The sequence below is a fragment of the Euprymna scolopes genome, chromosome 32, assembly GCF_053919585.1.
Source record: "Euprymna scolopes isolate OS-2025 chromosome 32, ASM5391958v1, whole genome shotgun sequence".
Classification (NCBI taxonomy): domain Eukaryota; kingdom Metazoa; phylum Mollusca; class Cephalopoda; order Sepiida; family Sepiolidae; genus Euprymna; species Euprymna scolopes.
The window spans coordinates 64,569,525-64,591,797 of NC_136513.1; the positions used below are offsets into that span (position 1 = coordinate 64,569,525).

At 35.6% G+C, this 22,273-nt stretch overlaps 1 protein-coding gene across 6 annotated transcripts in view; it reads left to right on the plus strand.

Annotated features, from left to right (window-relative positions):
- The window catches only part of LOC145256392 (echinoderm microtubule-associated protein-like 6), a 902,875-nt gene that overhangs the window by 445,272 nt on the left and 435,330 nt on the right, over positions 1–22,273 (plus strand). For all 6 annotated transcript variants that reach the window (XM_080115242.1, XM_080115245.1, XM_080115243.1 and 3 more), the window contains 2 exons: positions 747–960; positions 14,684–14,870. In XM_080115242.1, coding sequence (XP_079971368.1) covers positions 747–960; positions 14,684–14,870 — 401 coding nt within the window. The remainder of the gene's footprint in view (positions 1–746; positions 961–14,683; positions 14,871–22,273) is intronic.

The following is a 22,273-nucleotide window of genomic DNA, read 5'->3' on the forward strand; positions in this document are numbered from 1 at the left end:
TTTCTCCCTTATTCCCCTTCCTGTAACCCTTATTAACTTGATAATGTAATAATACGCACAAAAAAAAAAAAAATTATAGGACTATAGATATAGGATGTTGCAGCAAAATCCAACACTTGACAAAAAGAAAATAAAACCCAAAGTTGTATATGCAGAGAATTGACACTTCATTTAGTAACATAAATAGTAATAAAGTAAGCTATATGTAAGGGAATAAGTCAGACTCAGCATAAGTACTACATTATTTTTCAATGTAACCGCCACTAGTGGAGACGACCTTCTTAAAGCTGACTCGAAATGAGTCACACACTTTGACAACCATGTCATTGTCTACCATGACTAATTCCTCCACAATAGCAACTTTCAGGGAATTAACTATGTTATAGGCGTGCTTGTTGGTCTTGGCCTTGATCACACCCCAAAAGAAATAGTTAAGCAAGTTGCAGTCGGGTAAGGAGGGCAACCTCAAGCCAGACGACTAGTGGTATGGAACATTGTTGAGCAGCAACGTTTGGATTGTCTTAGTCTTGTGTGCAGGATTAGAGTTGTGTTGGAAAAACTAGAGACATCTGGTAGTGATCTCATCTATCCAGGTTTTCACCACACGCCTCAACATTTCTTTCCAGGCTCTTTTGAAAGAAAAACAGAGGCATGACATTCCTCTTGCTGTAGATTCTATGTAAAGTTGATCTTGTATCTAAAGTTCAAATTATCCTCATGTTTGTTATATTTTTGTGTTTTCTCAGTTACAGACTCCAATAGTGAAGAAAGTGACTCTGATCTCTCCGAAGTTGCTGACATTGACTCTGACCTTGAAGTTGAAAAACAAGCAACATATGACCGTAAGGTGTATCAAGAGGATGCTGCTGTTCTCCAAAAATTATCACGAAGTGAAATAAAGCCTGGAGAAAAACGACAAGGTGGACCTGATAGAGGCCTCAGATTGGAGTATGTGTATGGGTGAGTTTTTTCACATTTTGAATTGGTAGGTCAACCTGGTTTCATTATTTTTAAGAAAATATGCTGCTGCAATTATTTGCATGCATATAAAAATGGCAGAGAAGGAAAATAGACTGAAACATAAATAATTGTGAATGGTTGAGTGATTTTACAATTAATCTTAATGGGTATTTAGTACTGACCAAATTCAAAATCAAAAAAAATAATAATGATAATGTTGTTCATTAAATTCCATTTGTTTGTGTACGTCAGTTGATATTTGGTCTTGACGATGAATCCCTTCTGATTAATGTTTAGCTTTAAAATATGCAAACAAAGAAATGATTTTTAAATAGTACCTTTATCGTAAATTGAACTCACTATTAAGACAAAATTAAAACAAAATGGTGAGGTATACCCGGGCTTGAACATGGGATCATTCAATCTGTAGTCAAATGTTCTACCACTGAGCTATTTCTCCAGATGATAAGAAATCTGTTTTTTTTTTTAGAAGAAATTATTTGTTGAGATTTTATTATTTCATTTGACCATTGTAACATAAAATCTTTTTTTTCTTTTATTACTTAAATGAAATTCTGGAAAAGAAAAACACCCCAAAACATGAATTTTACATAAAAACTTTTACTTAGCAATTCAGAACAGATACGTATGGTTGGTTATAAACAATTTCTTGTTATACAAACTTTTACTATATAAAATCTGTTGTTATTATTATTATTATTATTATTATTATTATTATTATTATTATTATTATCTTCCATGGTTGTATTTCTTGACACAAATATATAACAACGTTTTGGAGAGTTATTATTTGAACTATTTTTATGTTACATAATATGACTAAAAACATTGAAAGAACTTTAATACTTTTAATTATACTCTTTATTTAAAATCTAATTTGAAAATAATTGAAATCGTTGAAAATACACATTATATATCTGTGTGCATCTTATTGTCAACAAATGTCTTTGTAAAATGTGCAATATATTCTAATTGAATTTTGGTTCATTAGAAAATAACGTGTGAATGATTTTAAAGAAATTTCAAAAACAAATTATCAGATATTTTCAAGAATGGAAAAATGTAATTAATTGTAGATTAACTAAAAGGTTGAAAACCTCAGAAGAGAAATTAGAAATTTTTAGTGTACAATAACAACTACAATAAAAATAACAGTTCAAAACATCAAATATTGTTTTTTAATGATGTTTTCATTTGTGCTTTTTATAAAAAATACATCTAAATGTTTCAAGATTTGTATTAGGGATGAACAGATTTGTGCCTTTCTAACTATATATAGAAAGAAACACTGAAAAATGAGAGTATGTGCTGATTTTTAGACAGGTTTAAATCATTATCCTCTAACATCTCTGGAAGGTATATTCACTAAATTAAACAAAGATAGTTTTTTTTTTTAAGTGTCTGAGGCTTACATGAAAAATAAGCATACATAAAGGCATTTTTAAACTGAATTGTCTTCAAATAATGGCACAATGTTAGCTGGCATGGAATATACGATTGCATATTTAAGTGATATTTAGATTAAAAGTTAAAATGAGACTCAATACAAAATGCCTATTAGACCAGTATTTAAAAAAATTGAATATGTGTTAAACAAAATCCAGTAAGGGCTGACACTATAAAGATGAGAATAATAGTCCGCAATAAATAAATTAATAAATAATACTCATCTCAATAATGAATTCCAATGAAATAATATATATACTATTTGGTACAGACCTGACCATGGAAGATCAGATAATAAATAAACGTGGATTTATAAGACCAAATAATTCAACCCTGATCGCCCTTTGGGGCCTGTGGCGCAGTGGATAGAGATGTTGAATCTCTATAGTTCCAGGTGAGAGTTGTCTGAAGATAGCGGTTTCAATCCTACCCAAAGCCAGCCAGAGGTTTACTTGGCCAAAAACGTGGTGAGATGATAACAACTATGGATGGCAGTAATTGCTGAGAATGCTGTCAGGAGATTCGGAGTTCCTATACCGTCGCGGTTACCACCTGATGAAGGCCAGAGGAATATATATTATTTTTAATTGCAATTCATTGAATTGAGATGAGTTTTATTTATTAATTTATTTATTGCAGACTATTATCCTCATCTTTCTTAGATGTTGTTGCACGACGTTTCGACCAACTATTCCTCTGACTATAATCATATTAACATGGTCGAATTAGATGCTGCTCTGAAAGGCTATGAAATGAGGATTGACAGAAATCGAAATAAGAACTGATTCAGCTACGGTACTAAGTTGGGTAAACTCTACAGTAGAAGAGAGTGAAAGAATACGAATAAAAGATGTAAAGTGGATGTTAGAGATGCTTGGAGATTTTAAACTGTGAATAAAGGCAATGTTTGTGCCTTCAGAGAGCAACAAAGCTGATGCTTTAATGTGGATTAAAAAAAAAACAGTGGTTAATTGAGAAAAGAAAAGGTCATACTATACTGTCTAGGAATTGGTAAACTAGAAAAGTTGCATGACATGCACCACATGAGAGTGAACAGAACATTATATTTAGTGTGGAAATTTGGTCGACGTATAAAACGAGAAAAAGTTCAGAAGGTAGTTAAGAATTGTGTTTGGTGCCAAATATACATAATTCTAGGGAAATTGGGACTTCAAAGAATTGAACAAGATTAGCTATAGACATAACACACTATCGTGGAGGAGCATACTTGTCAATGATTGCCATCTAAAACCAAGCTCCTATCTTTACACCATCAACGCTCTGATCCCCATCTGGCATCAATTGTAATGGATGGCTCTCGCCTAAGAGAAGCTCAATGTTTTGACAAGCTCCTGGGCTTGACCTTTACTCCTGATATTTTTTTTTTTTTTACACAGTGATCACCACTTATCAATGCCCGGAAGCCACTCAGGGATAAGGGTTATTGCAAGTACATTACGTTAGTGTGGAGATTTGATGAAGTGTTTACTTAAGGGGGCGGTTCATTAGGAATTTGTTAACATTGGACTTGAAGACATCCAAGTTGTAGTCCGGTGGGAAGCAGGCAGACGGAACAGAGTTCCACAGGCGTGCAGTTCTAAGAAAGAAGCTTTGTTCATGGAATCCGCGTTTTGATTTAGGCACAGATATAGAGTGGGGGAAATTTTTCACAGTGGATTCAGCTAGACGGGTGTTTTTTGTGAAAGATTGGCGAGGGGGGACCAGAGATTGGAGTTCAGACGAGCACCTGCCATGGAAATAACGATAAAACAAGGATAGGCTCGCAACGTCTCTTCTGTCGGAGAGAGGTTGCAGGGTAGAGAAAAGGGCATCCCCCACTAAGCCACAAAGTCTATTTTGTACTCTGTCAAGGCAGGATAGGCTGTTTTTAGCAGCTCCTGCCCAGATATGGCAACAGTATTCCATCCTTGGACGTACTTGGCTTTTATATAGATAGAGAATTGCATCAGTAGTGAGATATCTTCTGGAGCGGTAGAAGGATCCCACCATCTTTCCAGCGACCTTGGCAACAGACTTGATGTACGTGTTCCATTTCAGATCAGGAGTAAAGGTCAAACCCAGAAGCTTGTCAAAACACGGGGCCTCACCCAAACGAGAGCCATCCATCACAATTGATGCTAGATGGGGATCAGAGCGTTGATGATGTAAGGATAGGAGTTTGGTTTTGGATGCATTAAAGGTAACCAGCCACATCTTCCCCCACTGAACCACGTACTCGAGATCAGAGGAGAGAGAATCAGAGAGAACTTTATCATTTACAGCCTTGATACTGTGCAAAAGAAAATTCTGAAATAATTTCATACGGACCATCCAGGGATTTTAAAAATGAAATCTTTGATGAGAACATATACTTATTGTCTGAAGATGAATGAAAACATAGAAAATTTAGTGGAACAGTGCAGAGGATGCCAAGAATCCAATAGTAAAGATTCAATCATGTCCAAAAACAAATGTCCCATTAACTTGATTGCGTATCAGTTAAGCAGGCCCATAAATGAATCATATTGCTTGATCATTGTAGACAGTTTTACTAAGTGGTCAGGAATTGTCAAGTGCAGACATCCAACTGCAACAAATGCAATAAATGCACTTAATGAAATTTTTCGCCGTGTTTGGACTGCCAAAATCTTTAATCGGCAACAATGGAACTCAGTCTTTGTGAAAAGAATTCAAGGAATTCTCTAAATCAGTATCAATTGATCATTTGACAATGTTAATATATCATCTTAATCAAATGATTAAGTGGAAAAATTTGTGAACTCATTTAAACAAGATTTGAAGAAAAATCAAGGCATGAACACAAAAGAAAGATGTTTAGTATAACGAGGTGGTAAACTATCACTTGATTGATTAAGGATTTTAAGATTTTACTGAAGAGACTGATAACACAATAATTTTGCAGGTCAGTTCTTTCGATAGAATTTTTAAACACTGTTATCACAGAGACACTTTTCTATCAAGGAAGAAAAAATTGTCAAGACATTTGTTGTAAAGGACAAGGACCAGCTCAGTAGAGCATTTTAGAATTGTTGAAGGGATAAGACCAGGCCTATATTCTTTGAAGATGTCAAAATTTTGTATGATAATCCAGACTTGGGAAGGAATCATTGAGTGTGACTTCAGCCTGCTGTGAACAGTTTGAGCAGTAATGATTTGTATAGCCCAAACAGGTTGCAGGACAAGTACTTCAGCATTAGCAGATGCAAACAACATCACAGTTGTTGGATAGTCGAGGAATTATTGATTGTCCATTATTCACCACACTGTTATAAATTTTCCAGAAATAGTGAGAACCAAATTTCTGCGACTCAGTGTGTTTTGTAGTCATTCTCGTACGCCTACTCTTAGCTGTGGCTATTTCACTTTTGTGATGTTATAGATGTTTGTTAATTTAACTTATGACAGTTGAATCAGCAGAATGCTTTCTGTCTAGATGCAATAACAGCTGGACAGGTTGAAGTGAACCATTATGGAGTGTATGGCTATAGAATTTCTATGTAGAGACATATACCTGTCTTAATGCAAAAGGACGTTTTAACCCATGAGGCATCTCTGATGAAGTCTCAATAGTCTGTACTATTAAGTCATTTTGATCTGTTTTGATCTATTAAATTTTATACGATGTTAAATTTAGCAAGAAGTATTCTGAAATGGCCTTATTTCTTCATTTTGATTTTTAAAATTAAAACTATTTTGTCCTGAAATAAAATCTTAATTTTTTAATACTTAAATTGTTCTGTTGCTTTTTTGTTCATTTCTTGAACCAAAAATATTTTTAATTAACACAAATAGCATTTTCTTTCAAAACATGTACTTTAAACATTTGGCTTTACACAAAAAGTTTTAACAGAATTTTATTAAATTAAAAACAAAAGTGATGTTAAATCTAACCTGTCTATTGACTGTTTATAATTTAACGTCTTCATTTTTTATTTTAAAAAGAAAATAGTGTCATTTTCTTTTAGAAGATGGTTCAGCATTTTACATAAAAGTTCAATTCTATGTATGCTAAAAATAAATTTGAATTTTATGTCAGGATAAAAAATACAATTTGACACCAAGGATCAATTGTATCCAATATTTGGGTGAATAACAAGTAAAATGAATAAAAAAAAATTAAACATTCCTGAATCAAGCTAACATTACTTAAAAGCAAAAGAAAATAAGAAACTTATATGAATATATTTATTCTTCATAAATAACCAAACAATATTAAAAATGATTTATGCAAATAAATGGTATCATGTTTAAAATAAAACATCCTGTAAAAAAACTAAGAATTCATTTTTTATGCATAAATTTGTTTTTATTTTCAAGAACATTCAAATTTGAATAAAACAGTGTTATTCAAGTGCTCAAACCACTACTTTCCACTTATCCATATGAGTAGTTAAGACGAGGTCATCTTTTGATGACCACAACTCCTGCAACACAATAAATACGCATTCAACCTTGATGTTGTCTCCCTATATACATCGGTACCAGCAGACCCAGCCATGGACCTCATACTGGCCATTACATATGTGAATAGGCTAGAACAATATGTCTTACGAAACTATCACTCCAGCATGTTCTTCACAAGATATGTGGAAGAAATCCTCATATCATCTCGAGAAGACGACAATAAGATCCTCATCACCTTCAAAAATGCTGATCCATGTATAAAGTTTACCATTGAACACCTTGACACATCTGGATCCCTTTCACTTCTAAATTTCACTCTTACCATTTACGAAACAGGACACATACACACAAAATTCTATAGGAAGAGCACCTGCAGGGACATCTTCATAAATTACAAACTTGTACTCCTCACCAAAGCTAAAATAGCGTATGAATGAGACTAACTGCATTCTTAGCAAATGTACTAGTGACATAGACAAGGCCACCTCCATTATTTTCAGCAAATACTCAGACCAGACAGAATGAATAGCCTGCACACACCAAATACCAACCCAAAACATCTAGGAAACAACAAAAAAACCTGTTTCTTAAAGCTACCGCATTTCAGTGATAAAATAACATCAGCCATCTGCAAAGCCATTCACAAGGAAAAATTAGACATTCAACTAACACACTGAGACAACACTTATCAAGAACTAAAAAATTAACCAACAGCAACTCCCTCATTCTACCAAAATGCCCCACCAATAATATAGAATTATGTAAATGCACATATTCAGTATATTAAATATAATGTATGGTATGCAGGGAGTTCTACATCGGCAGCACAGTTAGGCCATTGTACATATGTATAGTGAGCCGTTTAGACCTGCCAAATTTGCTTTGTCTGTATCAAACACACAGACACAGAACAAGCTGTGTGCAGTAGCACACACGCATAGAGCAGAGCATGTGCAAACATAACATAACTTTGACACACCTATATTTCCGGTGACCTTTGACATAACCTTCCGTTTACGTCCTTTTTTTCTCTCTCTTTTTTGCTTGACACCAAGCCATGCACATGATAAACCACGCGCTTCATAAGCATGCACTCGGAGAGCGACAGCAATAACATGAGGTAGGCTTGTATATTTTTCGCATAAATATTGTTACTTGTAAGATGCATACACATAGAGCACACAATATGAACAATTCAAGACTGTCATATTTAAGCAATATCTCACTCAGTAAAATATGAACTATAACCTCTACTTATGCACACTTCCACAGAGGTCAACGCGTACAAGCCACAATCACACGTCCTTGCATGACTACCCAATTATTACACCGATGTATAAACTTTACTTTGTTTTGTTCTAAATAAATGATGTGATTATATATATATATATATATATATATATATATATATATATATATACTGGTATAATGGTTTTCTTTATTGTTAAGTCGTGAACATGCATTATATAGCCTCGCAACAATTGGTGACCCTCGACCTCGACTTACAAAACTTTTCATTCCTTATACCGAGTATCAAGCCAAATAAAAGAGAAGCATTTCCACACCAAAATACTTTGCATTCCTCTGTGAGAGCGATAAATACACCAAGATTCAACACCCATGCCTAACCACGTGTTGTAACCCTTAACCTGTCTTTCGTCTGTTGTTAATTTTTTTTTAGTCCACGTGCGCACAGAAAAACACAACTACTAATAACAACATTATCAAAGCAATCAAAAATAATAAAATAAAAGTTTCATATTTTCCTTTAAAAAAAAAAATGAAATTAAAAAAAAAAAAAGTTTTCCATATTTTTTTCCCCTCATTAAAACACACAACTTGAGACTGAGAATATTGGATAGTAATTTGTTACTCCTTTTTTTTGTGCACCACCATGACCGAGGATAAATCTGCTGCTAGTGCTGTGGAGGATGCCTATCTTTAATTCTCGAAAACCACACATATGGTTTTTTCAGACGGAGGTTATTTTTGCTAATAGGAAGATTACTTCCCCAGTGCAAAGATATTATTGCCAGCAGATATTGCCGAAGAAGTAGAGGACATTTTTAGAGCAACTCCTGCTGAAGATCCATATACGGCACTTAAGCAGGCCATTCTGGAACGGACCAGTCAGGTTGAAATAACTCTTCAATGAGTTAACCCTTAGCGACCGAAAGCCTTCTCAGCTTCTGAGACAAATGCGTTGTCTGCTCGGCGCACTCACAATGGACGACAATATCTTACAGCAGCTTTGGTTGGAGAAACTTCCTCCACAATTATCCCACACACTGTCCATGTTCGTTGGAGATAAGGATCTAACACAATTAACAGTTATCGCCGACTGTGTCGCCGACAATTACCATCACGCATCAGCTGTAATCACCGTCGCGACCAAACCTGCCGCTACAGCCTCCGCATCCAATTCCAACCCGGAATCATCGGAAATTGCTGCCTTAACCAAAGCAATTGAAGCACTTCTAGTGGACAGACGGTCATGGCCCAACAACAGACGAAATTCAAGAGACAGATGCTCATCACAAAGACGCAGGTCTTCCTCTCGATCTCCTTGGTGCTTCTACCACCGTCGTTTCAGGAACGACGCACGCAAATGCGAGCAACCCTGCACCTTCAAGAAACCTGAACATTTAAACTGGTAGACCGGTGGGATTGCGCGACAAATTCCACCCCATCTTTCCAGCCGTGTCGCCTACTATATATTTTCGACACACTCTCTCGTCGAAAGTTCCTCGTGGATACCGGCGCTGCTGTTAGTGTAATTCCTCCTACACGATATAATGATACAACAGCAGACCCATTTTCACTACAAGTTGCGAACGGCAGTTCCATCCGAACCTACGGTACCTCATCCCTCACTTTGGACCTTGGTCTTCGACGTCGTTTTCCATGGATATTCATCATCGCCAATGTGAAAACACCCATCCTTGGTGCTGATTTTCTTTCCCATTTTCAACTTTCCGTTGATCTAAGAAAACGTTGTTTAGCTGACACAATGACATCTCTTTCCATCCACTGCGGTATGCTTTCCTGTCATACATCAAGCATCCGCACAGCAAGCTCATTAAATGCAATTTTTGCAGATCTGTTGAACCAATTTCCTGAGCTCACCCAACCCTTTTCCCACACGGAGAATGTTAAACATCATGTGCAGCATCACATTACAACCCGTGGTGCTCCCGTACATGCCAAGCCTCGACGATTGTGCCCGGAAAAGTTGGCCTTAGCCCGCTCAGAATTTCAACACATGATGGACCTTGGAATAATACGACCTTCAAGCAGCCCATGGTTATCTCCATTCCACATGGTACCTAAGAAATCGGAAGGAGACTGGAGACCCTGCAGAGACTACCGTGCTCTCAATGCAGTGACTATTCCAGACAGGTACCCTATTCTACACCTGCATATTCTCAGCTTTCTTATCCGGATCAACTGTTTTCTCCCGGATCGATTTAGTCCATGCATGCAATCAGATTCCTATTGCTGAAGAAGACATTCCTAAGACGGCGATATGCACGCCCTTCGGACTATTCGAGTTCACCCGCCTACCCTTTGGACTGCGTAATGCCGCCCAGACATTTCAACGATTTATCGATGAAGTCCTTCGTGGACTGCCCTTTGTCTTCACGTATATTGACGACATCCTCATCGCAAGCTCCTCACAGGAAGAACACTTGACTCACGTCACTAAAGTTTTCCAACATTTGCAATCCCATGGACTAAAAATAAACATTGCGAAATGCGAATTCAGTGTCAATTCTTTGGATTTTCTCGGACATCGGATCGATGAATCTGGACTTACGCCCTTGCCTTCAAAAGTGCAAGCAGTCCAGGATTTCCCAGTGCCTACTTCCTTGCGTCAATTACGTCGTTATGTTGGACTCATGAACTATTACCGCCATTTCATTCCAAACTGCTCACATCACTTGTCCAAGGTCACGGATTCTCTTCGCACGCGAAAAAAGACCTTCTCTCTCTCAGACGAAGCTAACTCATCCTTCCATGCATCCAAGACCGCACTGGTGAACTACACTAAACTTTCCTACATCAACCCTGACCCGGCAGCTAAGCTCTTTCTTTCAACAGACGCTTCTGATGTAGCTGTTGGGGCTGTTCTCAATCAGATAGTGAACAGTGAAACGCAACCTTTGTCTTTCTTTTCCGCCAAGCTAAGTACAACAAAAGTACAGCGTTTTTGGTCGAGAACTGCTCGCCATGTACTTAGCAGTAAAACATTTCCACTATATGCTGGAAGGGAGACAATTTACGAGTTTCACTGACCACAAACCTCTGGTATCTGCTCTTATGTCATCTATTTCTGGAAAACGTACACCACATGAATTACGACAGATGGACTATGTCACACAATATTCTGCTGATATACAGTATTTTCCTGGTAAAACGAATATTGTGGCAGACACACTCTCACGTTTTTGCGATCTCAACTGTCTTGAGAAGCCCCTTGACTTTGACTACATCGCAACCGAGCAAGAACGTGATGCGTCACTCACAGACTTTATGTCGACTTCAACAATTCCGCGAGAAAAGACACCAGTCCCATTCTCGGACAAGCTCATTTGGTGCGATAGATCTGTTGCACATCCACGACCTTACCTGCCTCCATCATGTCGGAAGCGCATTTTCCGGCATTTCCACGATCTCACACAGCCTAGTAAGAACGCAACAGTCAGGCTCATTGCAGCTCACTTTTTCTGGCCCAGCATGAACACCGACATACGCAAATGGACTCAGGCATGTATTTCTTGCCAGACTACAAAAGTACATTGCCATACCAAATCCACTCCAGGCAACTTTTCTGTACCTGACGCTCGATTTTCACATGTACACCTGGATATTGTAGGTTCACTGCCACCTTCCGCTGGTCATCGCTATATGCTTACCATGGTAGACCGTTTTACACGTTGGCCAGCAGCAATTTCTTTGCACGATATTTCAACAAGTCGTAGCCCGTGCATTTGTAGAGAACTGGATCTCTAACTTTGGTGTACCCAACACTGTTACCACCGACTGAGGTTCCCAGTTTACGTCACACACCTTCCGAGAACTTTGCAAATTTTCGGAATTTCCCACATTGCAACCAGCGCCTATCATCCTTCTGCTAACGGGATGGTAGAGTGCTTTCATCGTCAACTAAAAGCTGCATTAGCTGCTCAGCCCGAACCGCTTCGCTGGAGTGAACATTTACTGCTTGTTCTTCTAGGACTCCGGTCTATTATTAAAGAAGACTTGAATGCTACACCAGCAGAGATGGTGTTTGGAACCACTCTTCGCCTTCCTGGGGAATTTTTCACAGTCAACAGGTCCATACCCGCTACAACCTCTGGTTATGCTGACCGTTTGAAACTCGCAATGTCTTGAGTGATGTATACACCACCGTGCTCTGTCACTTCCAAACCATTCTACCCACCTGATCTCCATTCATGCAAGTATGTCTTCGTCCGCATTGACTCGATACAAAAACCTCTCCAGCCACTCTACGATGGACCATACCTCGTTTTAGAACATTTGGAGAAGTATTTCGTCATCGACCGCAATGGTAAGCATGACACGATTGCCATAGATCGCGTAAAACCCGCCTTCTGGGAAAGCTCATATGATTCTAATTTTCCTTCTGCTAGTTTTTCAGATTCAGAACCAATAATCATACCTAGCTCTGACCCGATCATCACACTAGATTCAGATGTTGTCATTACACCTGCTGCTTCCACACCACGTAATGAACCAGACATAAACTCCCCAGACTCTGAACCTGCACCCACACCTGCTACACGCACGACTCGAAGTGGTCGTCATGCAGTATTTCCAGGCAAATACGCAGATTTCGACACCTCTTAAAATTTATTTTTCTCTTTCCTCTTCATTCCAATACTCCTAGTCCACATACATCTGCTCTTTTCCATTTTTCTTTATTTTTAGCTTCCAGCTATCTGGCGGGGGGGATATTATAGTGAGCCGTTTAGACCTGCCAAATTTGCTTTGTCTGGATCAAACACACAGACACAGAACAAGCTGTGTGCAGTAGCACACACGCATAGAGCAGAGCATGTGCAAACATAACATAACTTTGACACACCTATATTTCCGGTGACCTTTACTTTACGGTTTACCGTTTACGTCCTTTTTCTCTCTCTCTTTTTCACTTGACACCAAACCATGCACACGATAAACCACGCGCTTCATAAGCATGCGCCCGGAGAGCGACAGCAATAACATGAGGTAGGCTTGTATATTTTTCGCATAAATATTGTTACTTGTAAGATGCATACACATAGAGCACACAATATGAACAATTCAAGACTGTCATATTTAAGCAATATCTCACTCAGTAAAATATGAACTATAACCTCTACTTATGCACACTTCCACAAAGGTCAATGCATACAAGCCACAATCACACGTCCTTGCATGACTACCCAATTATTACACCGATGTATAAACTTTAGCATGCTTTGAATCGACCTGTTATGCACACCATTTGAAAAGAGAATTTTTCCGAAATTAATAATGGAATACGTCGCAAAGACTTACAAGTAAGACATTTTACCATACAACTGAATAAATATATATATATATATATAAATAAAAAAAAAAATATATATATATGTATGTACTTATTGATTTGAAAATCGCCACTTGTTCTTGTCTTCTCTTACCAACAGCGACTATAATTCATTCCTCGCATTATGACAGCCTTCTAAATCTCTTTTACACGTATAAACTTTACTTTGTTTTATTCTAAATAAATGACGTGATTATGTATATATACTGGTATAATGGTTTTCTTTATTGTTAAGTCATGAACATGCATTATATAGCCTTGCAACATATGCATTACGAAGCATCCTCATTCCATAAACACCTGTCTAACAATAACAATCCTAACAAAGACATACAAACAAAATACTAGTCACAGAAAGAAACCAAGGTAATCTGCGACTTAAGGAATCACTACTAATAAAAAAACATAAACCCGAAATAAATAACAGGGCAGAACTAAAGTGCAGCCTCGTTATATAAATGCAGGAACACCACCAACACTTCAAGCATGCACTCACTACAAACAAATAATTCTATTACACCCTCGATCACTAATTAAAAACAATATATAATAGATAAATAAGAAAGTTAGATGAAATACAGAGAAAAAATGTATATATGCATATTTTTATTTATGCATATTTATAAACAAACAAATAGAATAAATATATTAATATATAAAAAAATAAATAAACAAATAAAAATACAATAAAATAAATAAATTCTATTATTAAAATAAAATAAATATATGCATATGTATGTGTGTGTATGTATGCATGTACATGCGCATGTATGTATGTGTGTGCATATGCACATATGCATATACATATTAACGTATACACTTTAATAGGGGAACTTATCTTAGCACATGTAGACCATTCTTTTTACCGTAGATGGATATTACACCACACTAATACAGCGTCATCATGGTAAATAAACATAATATAATTGAAAATTATTAAAAATGCCTACTAATATTGTCATTATTTTTTATATGCTAACTCGTGTCCATAGTGTTTCCCACAAACTGCATTGATATAGCTTTCAAACACACTCCTTTCACATTATGTTATTCGGCATTTTTTCTACTCAAGTTTATTCAATAAACTTGAACTTTGAAAAGAAAAATGTTAACTTGGTCACTTGCACCAACTCGTCTCTGGTAGCTTAAAGTAAAAAGTAAAACTAATGTAGTAAATTAATGAAAAGTTTTTTCTTTTTGTTTTACAAACAAAAGCAAACTTTCATTACATTTCAGATATCGTGGTTATGATTGCCGAAATAATGTTTTCTATACAAAAACCGGAAGCGTGGTGTACCATCTTGCTGCCGTTGGAATAATTCTGAATCGAGAAACCAATGTCCAAAAATTCTACTTTGGACATACAGATGACATCTTATGCTTGTGTATCCACCCACTTAAAGACATTGTGGCAACTGGTCAGGTAATATGCAGGCAGACTTCATGTTTTCTTTGATCTCATTCTTAATCTGATTTGTCCATTCAACTATGTGTGTTTATATCTGAGAAATGACCAAGGGTCTGATTGTTTTCTTCAAGTATCAACAAAGGTCAAGATCACATGTGATAGAAAAAAATTACTCATTTTTTTTGAAAAAGTTGGATACAAGAGTCAAGTATCATTGGTATGTATTTCTTGCCTCAGCATGGCACATGCGGTTTATGGTCTTATCAGACCCTAGCCCTATGGCTAAGTTTAGCCTTGTTGGTACGGGTTTAGGTTCTTCCAAGTCCCAAAACTACCGACCAGCTTTAATAATTACTAAACATACAACAAGTATAAACGACAAGAATTTATTAACAAACATGAAAACATGACAACACTGCAATTCAGAACATTAAGGTAAAAAGATTACTCACTTCAATAGTGAGGTTTACGGGAGGAGTGAGGACTGTATTCTAGAGTTGTACTCTGCCTGTCCAACATTGTCTTTTAGGAGAAGAACTTTTTGCGTCCGTGCCTCATGTGTACGGACTCTTCTTTTTTCAAGGGACCTCACTCCTTACCCTACACCGGTAATCCGGTGCTCTTATTTATTCCCCTACAGCCTCTTTGCTAGTGGAATGAATGAGTTTTGTTTTTTATTCTTTCCTCACTGCCTGGTTTATTCCAATGAAATCTTTGTATATGTATATTTATGAACAACTAGCGGGGGTACCCGGCGTTGCCCGAGTGTTTGTTTCCGGGACGGGGGAGGGAGTTTTAAAAAATGTTATGGTAGGTAAGTAGGATGGATCAAACCTGGAGTCATGAGTAAAAGTAGGAAAATAAAGTGTGAAAAAAAAACACAAAAAAACATCTGCAACGTTAACAGTTCGGCCACCAAGAAAAGTCCATTCCAGTTGTTTAGGGGAAAAAAAAACAAAAAAAAAACGACTACGGTAGGTCGGCGCGAACGTGAAAATATAATGTGAATTGTCCAGCACGCTAACCACTACGCCACAGAGCACTGCAGCTTAGTTTAGTGATTTTAAATAACTTCACATGAAAGAACTACAAAGCCAAACCGGTGCTCTCTTCTCAACTGTTTCTTGTGAACGATCCCCAAACGGTGTTAAGTGGTGGCAGGGGGAGGAGGAATTTATTAGAGAGAAAATATTTTACCACTTCCATTGATCTTAACCGATTTTGGCCGTGACTTCTCAGCAGAAAAAGTATAGAAATCTAAGATTATCGAGGAATTTGAGAAATAATAAGCCTATAACACACCTCAGATATTGTTCTGCCGTTTGTGCATATTATATTTGCATGAAATATCTTGATTTTTAATCCTATTAAGGTCAAAATCAGACGCGGAAAAAATGAGTTCATTTTATTTATATAGAGATAAGATTTCAAATCAATTTGGAGCTATCTTAAAAAAAAGCTACAATAATTCCTAACAATACTTAATATTCATCAAAACTCATATCGTAGCATGGCTCATAGCATGGCCCCTAGGAGTAAATGTGATATTGTGGTGACTGAGATGATTCTAGTTAAGAGTACAGATAGACATTTTTATCACTATAGACACAGGATAACCAATGACATCCATTTTTCTTACACTTTTGATGACCATCTGTTAACTTGTTTTAAATATAATTTTTTTATATTTTGTGCAAATAATTAAAAGTCTAGTATATGTTCCTAACATTAGTTGTATCGGATACATTACTAATACCAAATTTTAAAACCGAAGGTTGTAATGTAAATTATCTCCCTTGAAAAATAATGAACATGAAATTAAAAAAAAAGCTTTTAAAACGTTATAAATAATTTTAATAATTTTGTGACTATCAGTTTGTTCCTATTCAGCTCTAGGTGGTTCATCCTCCCAAACTTTAACTTCTTTCTGAGAAAAGGTTATTTATTGTTAATCACCTACAACATTCCTGATTAGAGAATGCTGATGGGAATTTTCAGGTATTTTTGTAGGCCAGAGTACACTAATGCTAGTGTGCTGCTTTTTCAAAATCACACTTGATATCCAGGGAGAAAAATAAAATAATTTGTATCATAAGCATGAGCTGTTTTGAAATTAATTTAGTTAGGGTAGATGAAAAAGAAACACTTTAAAATATAATCATTTAAATATCTATTTTATGAATATGAAATTATGTAAAATCCTTATCCCATATTTAATAATTAAAGATATTTTGTATGATTTGAAAAATTAAATTACTTTTCTCGTCTTGATAAGTATTTCAAGCGATATAACCCCTGATATTCTTCATATTAATTTTTCTTAACTTAGGAATATTTAATAATTATTGAGTTTTCAACTTTAATAATTCATAAGTTATCATACTTGTAATCATTATTTAGCTATCATCTCTTTAATAATTATTAAGTAATCACCTCATTAATAATAATTAAGTAATCTCCTCATTAATAATAATAATTAAGTTATCATGTCTTTAAAAATTAAGTTTTAATCTATTTAATAATTATTAAGTCATCATCTCTTTAATAATTATAAAGTCACTAGCTGTACCTGCCCACGCGTTGCTGTGGCTCAGTTTGTTAAAATAGAACACATTCCTCAAGAAAAATTGCATTTTGTTCGTTTATTTACTTTTATTATTTTTTGCAATTTTTGAATCAATAAAAAAGTTATTGTTTTCCCCCAAAAAAGATTAATTTTTTACCATAAATTGTTAGGTGAAAGTTTTTTTTTTTCAGGAAAACTTGCACATTTTTTTTTTAAAGAAATTTGGCAGTAAACGTTTCTCTTTGAAAACGGAATTTTTATTATAAAAAGAACAGATGAATGCTTTACATGAACACTGTAAATAGTTATGTGAATGTAGAGAAAAGTTTGATTCTTTTTTTCATGAGAATGTACAAATTATTTTTTTTTAACAGATGTTCAGAAAATAAACAGAAAAATACTTTCATCATTAATTATGCAGAAAAATAAATAAAATGTTGATTTAGTGTTTCAACATTATGCTTATAAATTACGATAAAACTTGCTGAGTATGCGCTGTTTTACGGTTGTTGTAAAAATGGAACGGAAACTTAAATTTCACTCCATTTTAATCTTTCTTAATTTTTTAATTGTGCCCCCCAAACGAATATAATCAAAACAGTAACATTCAACAATTGTACTTTATGTATATAAAACACAAAATATTTAAAAAAAAAATAAATAAATAAATAAAAGTTAATAACGAAAGGGAAATAATTCCATTTTTAAACGAAAAAGTCAGTTTGGTATATCTTTTTGTTATTTTTTACATAAGTCCAGCTTACCATTCACATTGGAAATGTCAACATTTATAGGTTGTCGAGTACGTTTACAACGAATAAACACTCCAATTTAGTAGATGTATCAGAATTTTTGTAGGAATTTTTGACACCCCTATCACAAAACTGTAAATAAAATATAAAAAACTCGTAATTTCTCTTTTAAAAGTGGGCTGTTTATTTTCTTTATGGATTATACTTCCAAAATAAACTATTAAAGTTGTTTTAAAAGTAATAGAAATATTTTTTTTATTTTTTAAAAAACAGTAATGAATTTTACGAACTCAATATTTTTCAATTTTTAAACTTTAAAAATCTATCAAAATTTTTCTATCGATTCTATTTTTACGATATTTTCAGGATCAATGTGAAATTTTATGCTCTTTCCAATAAACCGAATATAATATTTTAGACAAACGTTTTTTTTTTTACATTCACGCCCCCCCCATTTTCAAGTGTCTATTAAAAAGTAAATAATTAATTTATACACCAAAGTTTTTATATATCACAAATTGAAGAGAAAAGGTCAATAAATAATATATTCAAATTTAAAACAAAAAAGTAGTGTTTTTTAGAAATTTACCTGTAAAGTTCGAAGTTTTTTTTTTAAAACCACATTGTTTTTTCTTTTGTTTTTTTTTAATGAAACGTTGGTCCTTGCTCCTTTAATTGAAAAAAAAAATTAGGGCTTGAATTACATATTTCAAGTAGTTATAAGCTTGGAAAGACAGGGGGTCGAATAATTTACGCCTCCCATTTTGAAATGTCTATTAAAAAGTAAATAATTAATTTACTCACCAAAGTGTTATATATCAGAAATTGAAGAGAAAAGGTCAATAAATAATATATTCAAATTTAAAACAAAAAAGTAGTGTTTTTAGAAATTTACCTGTAAAGTCCGAAGTTTAAAAACTTAAAAAAAAAATAAAAAAACACGTTGTTTTTTTTTTTTTTTTTTTTTTTTTTTAATGTAACCTTGGTCCTTGCTCCTTTAATTGAAAAAAAAAATTAGGGCTTGAGTTACATTTTTCGAGGAGTTATAAGCTTGGAAAGACGGAGTGGAATTATTCACTATTTTTCACGAAATTTCTGACACACCTACCAATCTACCCATGTTAGAACGGCTTTCGGAATAGACACCCCTAACCTTGCCAGCATACCCGAAAAGCTATAAAAGTTGACGTGTCGAATGGGAACGATGAGTTGGACGTAATGTAAAAATGTACCAAATTTAAAAGGGAACGAAATTCAAATTTCCATTCCATTTTTACAACAACCGTAAAGCAGAGCATTCTATGCAAATTTTACATAACTTACTTTACTGTATTAATGCTATTTTTTTTAAGCAAAAAAAAAAATATTTAGGTTTGGCTATAAATTCCTAAACTCATTTCACCCTAAACTGACTGAAATAGGAATTTAATTGAATCTTTAATTTCCTGATAGTATGTGAGAAATTTATTTTTCTTTGAGTTATATCGAATTCATTAATACGGACTTTAGGGGCGTTTTTCGGAATGTTCCTGTAAAAATTACTTTTCATTGTTACAAATTACGATGCTTTATTTATATAAAAAAAGCAAGAATAAATTCTTGCGTTTCTTATTTACTACTGAAAACCATAACTTTAGTAAAGGTATTTTTTGTTTAAACAAAATAAAACATTTTCACTAAGAGTTAAGTAAAAATAATTAGTTCATTATATTCTGCGATCATTATTTGATAATTTCTGAAATTTTCATTAAAATTGGTTAATTTCCTGATTTTTGGTGAATTTTTAAGTAAAGGGAAGGGTCAAAATGTTTATACACTTTGAGCGTCGGCATTCATTGTCTATCCTTACCATTTTTCGATGAATATTTGATAGCAAAACGAGCACGTGTGGTTAATTTAAATCAAATTTCAATCACATGGTCACATTATCAATAATCATGTGATTAAACCTGTTGTGAAGTACGTAGCTACGGCTACAACTAAATACGAAACGGCGTGCAAAGCACGCAGAGCTCTGTACAAAACACGTCTCCGGTAATAAAGCTTCTGGTGCTTAACTTGAAACAACTGCCTTTGTTCTCTGAAACATTTCACATCATTACATGGTGTAACGAAGTGGGATTTCATTTTTTTTCTTCTTTCCGGAACAACGTAAACACTGTGGATAATTATAATCGTTCAGCAAAACGTACATATTTTAACTCGGACTTTGTGGTTACATATCCTGGCACGGAATTTATCAACCACATGAATTCGGTCATTTTTATACATTCGTCGGCAACAACATGGCATATGCAATTCCACCACCAGTGAAAATGGAAATGGACGGCGATTTACGAGAGAACTGGGCCCTCTTCAAATTAACTTGGGAAAATTATGCAGCTGCAACGGAAATTGGAAAAAAAGCAGCAAAAATACAGGTAGGAACTCTGCTTTCTGTCATCGGTAAAGAATGTTTACAGATATACAAAAATCTGCCAATATCGGAAGAGGAACAAGCGAGTACAAAAAATATTTTGGAAAGGCTCACAGACTACTTTGAGCCTAAACAAAACACCATATACTAACGGTATATGTTTAATTCCTGCACACAGGAACAGGACGAAAAATTTGACAGTTACTTAAATAAATTAAGAAACCTAGTTAAAACCTGCAAGTACGGTGCACTTGAGGATGAATTACTATGTGACCGAATTGTGATAGGTACCAGCAATAATAATGTACGGGCCAGACTCCTTAGTGAATCTGGACTTAACTTAGATCGGACAATAGATATTTGCCGAAGCACTGAACAGGCTGAACAACAGCTCGGCAAACTTAACAAATCAGTAGAGAACGTCCACTTCACGAAAGCAGACAAAAAAAAGACACGCGAATTTATAAAGGACTGCAAATTCTGTGGATAGAGCCATGACAAAGGGAAATGTCAGGCCTATGGACTAACGTGTGCGATCTGCCTAAAGCGCAATCACATTGCCAGGGTATGCCAATCACAGACACAGCCTATCCCACCACAACGGCCAAACAAACCCATGATGCAACGAACTGCAAAAGTGCGCTATGTTGAAACAGAAGTGCCCAGCAGTGATGAAAGCATTTATGTTCTGGGATCTCTGTCAGACCGCAAACAGTACCACGTAGACATTTGTCTATCCATCCCAGGAGACAGTGCAAGGACCACGTGTAGATTCCAAATTCACACAGGAGCAAGCTGCAGCACCTTGGCCCTTGCCGACTATAAACATCTAAAAAAAACACCACTACAGCCTTCTCACACAAGGTTAAGGCTGTACGACAATTCCATACTGCAACCCTTGGGCTCAGTAATACTTCATTGTGAGATAAATGGCATAAGAAAAAAAGTCAACTTTCAAGTGGTGGACAGCAACTCACCTTCACTACTTTCCGGACAGGCTAGCTCAGCTCTGAGGCTGATAGCTTTTAATACAGAATGTGTTCAACAACTGAGTGAAGTAAAGGAGGCAAGGACAACTACTAAAGAAGACATCCTCAGAAAATATGAAGACGTTTTCTCTGGCCTGGGGAAGCTACCAGGCAAATACAAAATCGAAATCGACCAAAACGTCAAGCCTATACAAAATAATCCCCGCAGGGTTCCTCTGCCACTGAAAACGGAATTAAAAAGAAAACTCAATGAATTTGTCGATCAAGGAGTAATAGCCTGGGTCACAGAACCAACCCCATGGATCAACAACCTGGTTATCGTCCGAAAGCCAAACAAACTGCGGATATGCATTGATCCATACCACCTAAACAAGGCGATCAGGCGCAACCACTACCCAACACCGACTGTTGAGGAAATTGCAACTAAAATGAAGAAGGCCAGATTGTTTTCGGTTGTTGACGCTAAAGATGGCTTTCTTCAGGTTGTTTTAGATGAATCATCTTCCTACTTGACAACCTGCTGGACCCCATTTGGCAGAATACGATGGCTTCAAATGCCATTTGGAATCAGCTCAGCCCCCGAAGAATGGCAGCGACGACTCGACCACTGCCTTGAAGGACTTGAAAATACCCAAGTTATCGCAGATGACACCATAATCTACGGGTCTGGTGACAGTGATGCGGAAGCGGACAAA